At 38.5% G+C, this 4410-nt stretch overlaps 1 protein-coding gene across 1 annotated transcript; it reads left to right on the forward strand.

Moving 5' to 3' along the window:
- Window positions 1-2040: 2040 nt before the first annotated feature.
- Window positions 2041-2787, forward strand: LOC149452617 (olfactory receptor 5G25-like). Its single transcript, XM_089689294.1, has one exon. The coding sequence runs from the start codon at window positions 2041-2043 to the stop codon at window positions 2785-2787; it is 747 nt and encodes a 248-aa protein (XP_089545420.1).
- Window positions 2788-4410: the final 1623 nt, after the last annotated feature.

A 4410-nucleotide genomic window follows, 5' to 3' on the forward strand; every position in this document is an offset into this window, starting at 1 on the left:
CAGCTTCATCTCGTGCCCCATATGTGGTATAGGTTTCTCATTGAAGTGTTTTCCCGAAACTATTCCTCATTTCGGCCACTAGGAGGAGCTGAAGATATGGGCATCAATCTTTTACAAAATTACTGGACATTTCCTTCAGCACAATGAATAATCCTGAGCCCAATTGCAAGTTATATTTTCTTATACCTTGCAAAAACTGTACACCCAGATTGGTTGTTGTACAGCACAGATACAGTATAGTATTATAGGGCCATTTAGTCTAAATGTATTTATTTGTTTCAGGTATATATATAGCTCTGCCAATTTATGCAGTGCTTTACATACGTATATCGTACATTCACATCAGTCCCTAACCCTCAAGGGGAGTACAATCTATGGTCCCTAAATTACATTCATACACATACCAGAGCCAAGTTACCGACCAGCATGTCTTTGGAGTGTGAGAGGAAACCCACACAGGCACAGGGAGAACATGCAAACTCCAGGCAGGTAGCATCCTGGTTGGGATTTTTTTCCAGTAACTCTAGTGCTGCCAGGCAAAAGTGCTAACCATTAGGCCAGTGTGCTTAAGGCTTGTTGGCAATCATTAGTGCAGTGTATTGAAACAATTGTTTCCATGGAATAGGACTTCAGGACCAACAACAATGAATAACCAGGGTATAGTCCAATGGTTGTCTTTTTATATGCAAATCTTTCTAATGACCAAATGATCTCACTTTTATAGCATGAGAACATAGATGCTAAATGGGATTTTTGAAAAGGTTAAAATAAAGTGCATTTCCAATAGGAACAATGGCTTATTAATGGGTAAGTTCACCATTTTTAGGGTGGAACATGTTACAGTAGCTGCAGACCCCCCCCCCACACTTCTTGTGACAGCAAGAGGGGCTTCTATCCCCACACCCAATGTCACAACTAAAAATAATTGTGTCAATGCGGGGCTCCATCCACTCAGCCACATCCTTCATTCAAAATGTCTTGTGCATCAATGCCTATAAGTACTGTCAGCCTTTGTGGCTGATGGCTTGTAGTTCTCAATGAGCTGTGAGGATGCTGGTGGGTGCTTTTGTAGTCCATTGAGTTTCCTTGACTGCAGTAACTGCCTGCCCATAATAGAGATATGTGCTGATCGCAGATGCAATGATTTACAGGCTCCCAAGAAAAAAATAGTAAATTCACATTTATTTACCTGCAAAAAAATGTGCATTTATTTTTTTTTTAATAAAGTGAAATTATCCTTATTATTATTTACCTGGAGAAAATATAGAATAATGTTACATTCCTTAGACCCAGGACCATTAATCCAACCTTAATCTATACTACAAAACTGAACCCTGTTAATCTTGTCTCATGCTATAGGCCTAATGTTCTGGCAATCCTCAATGTCAACTGTATTCTCAGATTAAAAACAGAAGAATGATATGACCGGTTTGACTGATATTAGACAAAATGAAATCTTGGGGGGTAAAAAGAGGATACATTGTTTTTTTTCTAATATTTAATTCATGGAACTAATCCATTCTCCCTCCTAAATTCCTCATATTCCCTGATAATAACTTTCTAACCAGTTGGTCTATGTGATTGTTAGACAATATAATAGAGAAGTGTATGGCGGCATAAAACATTGGGCATGGTTGTATTTTATTTTTTTATATTATTTACCTGCAAAATAAAATGCAGAGCAAAGTGATTACTTTTTGATGATAGCACAAAATTGTGTAAAATAGATAAAACTCTGCTGGGTAGTAATATATGCTAAAACGTTCTTAACAACGTTGTATGGATGAATGGCAGATTGCTGGTTTTGTTTTTCCTTCTGCTGGAATAGTGATGGATGGTTTTCTTAAATGATGTATTTTCATGTTCTCTTACCAGGTCCATCACAATAACATAACCTATATTGTACTAACAGGTTTTCCCAATCTAAAATACATCAAAATCCTATTTTTCTTGGTGCTGGTTTTCATATATTGTGTTACTATTTCGGGAAATCTTTTTATTTTGGTTTTATTTTACGTGAGTAAAACACTTCAATCTCCCATGTACCTCTTCATCACCCAACTATCCTTGTTTGATATAATTCTGACCACAGATATCCTTCCCAACCTTCTTTATATCATCTTACATGATGGATGTACCATGTCTTTTGCTGGATGCATCATCCAGTTCTCCTTCTTTGCACATGCTGAGGCCTCGGAGCTTTTTCTCCTGACTGTGATGTCCTACGATCGGTATTTGGCCATCTGTAAGCCCCTGCATTACCACTCTATAGTAAACCAATCAATTTGCATTAAATCAGTGATTGCCATTTGGTTATTGGGTTTCAAAATGACATTGATTGATTCCATATCTCTGTGCAGTCTATACTACTGTGGACCAAATGTCATTCACCACTTCTTCTGTGACTATCTAGGAATACTTGAACTTTCCTGCTCTGATACTTTATGGATAGATTTTCAGACCTATGTAGTAGGTTTCATTTGTGTCGTAGTACCTTTTATATTAATTCTTCTATCATATATCTATATTGTTATAACCATTCTCAAAATTAAATCCATTGCAGGAAGACAGAAGGCCTTCACCACCTGCAGCTCTCACCTGACCACAGTGTGCATTTTCTATGGGACAATAATTGCTGTGTATTTGTTTCCAACAAAAGGTCAACTAGATATTCTGAGCAAAGTCCCCTCTCTCTTTTACACTGTAATGACTCCATTGCTTAATCCAATCATATATACATTCAGGAACAATGAATTTAAAAAAGCTATTGACAAAATAAAATTCTGAGTTGTAAATTAAAAAAAGCAAATGTGACCAATACGCTGTTCTCAGCAATTAGTCTTCTTCATGCTAGATTTATATGATATATACAGTATATATATATATATATATATATATATATATATATATACACACACACACATACCATATATATTGATATGGGGGTTCGTTAGTTCAGTGGTGGATGCGTTTGTAGTGACACCATGCAAGTCAAAACTGTAATTAAGGGTTTTCTGGCCTGCTTTTATTGAAAAAACAGAAAACTAAAGTCCTTACATCAGGTTGCCAACACAGAGGTGGCAGTTTCTCACAGCAGGAATGGGTAATAGGAAATGCTAAGCCACCTGGCTGCCTTACTTGCAGCACCACAGCTCAGGCACTAAACCTTCCTCTTATGCTTTGGATTGATCCCCCAGACCATCTCTCCTTGATCTCAGTCTTCAGTTGCAGACCCTCAGCCCATGACACAGTAAGGTTCATTCACTGCAGCCTTTGTAATTCCCGGAGTCAACCTGGTACGTGCAAACACAAGGACAAATTTTTTTTTTGTAGTGAATACTTGTGAGCTATTATGAATTGAGGTAAATGATAAATAATTAAATCTAAAAGTGTATGGGGTGCGCTGGCACTTACACTGACTCACTTAACTAGTGTGTATAGATGATAGAAAAACAAATGCGCCGCGCTCCTATATATAAGTATATACAGCTTATACTACTAACGTGTATCAATATGGTGAATAGTGACTATACCACTAATTACATATATTACATATAAATCACATGCACAGTGTATACTCCTAAAGTGATAGTGCCTTAGTGGGTGCTATGGTGTAAACCCATATTGCACCTCTATATAGCTGTGTACATGCTATATAATTGATGCAAACACATATGTGCACGTGCTGGTAATACACAAATAAAGAATAAAGTCTTTAGAATAAATGTGCAAGTGAATATTCTGTTCCTTTTCTCCAAGTGCTAGATGGTCTCCTTATATGCTCACCTCTATATTTGCCAGAACAAATCCAGGCAAATACGCTTTTTATCCTTCCAGGATAGATGAAATGGGATGATGCCTTTACTCCAGCCGTCCTATAAGGTGGACATACCTATGGATGGATCCTCCTGTTCTTTCCTTTATCTCCCTGTGTATCAATGAGTACACTGAATAGCTCTCTTGGGATCTCCCAGTTCCCCTCCTGGGGTTGTTTCCTCGTTCACTCCTCCTTATAGCAGCTCATGGGATGTTTGGTCAAAGAAGAAAAAGCAGACCATAGTGTCTTATCCTTGTGCAAAAAATGAATTTATTTCTGCCACTAACAGGTATAACTTGGTGGCATACAGCTCATATGTGATCCAGACAGGTATAGATGGCAGTCAGCAGGTGAAAAATCCGGTAACAAGAACCTCTCTGTAGCTGCCCCTGCAGTGCTATCTGCCTGTGCTTGTATTCGGATCTACTCGCTTCTCCAGTGCAATGTCGTGACGTCAGAGCCCCTCCCCTACGCGTTGCGTCACAGGGTCACGTGACTTCATCAGGGGGAATATGATTGGATGCCACGACTGTGTATGCCCAGCTATTTATATCTCTCGGCCGCCATTTTCCCGAAGCCCATATGGGCGCGGC

This window comes from Staurois parvus, unplaced genomic scaffold (genome assembly GCF_062004578.1).
Source record: "Staurois parvus isolate SC_StPar_1 unplaced genomic scaffold, SC_StPar_1.0 ptg000470l, whole genome shotgun sequence".
NCBI classification, from domain to species: Eukaryota; Metazoa; Chordata; class Amphibia; order Anura; family Ranidae; genus Staurois; species Staurois parvus.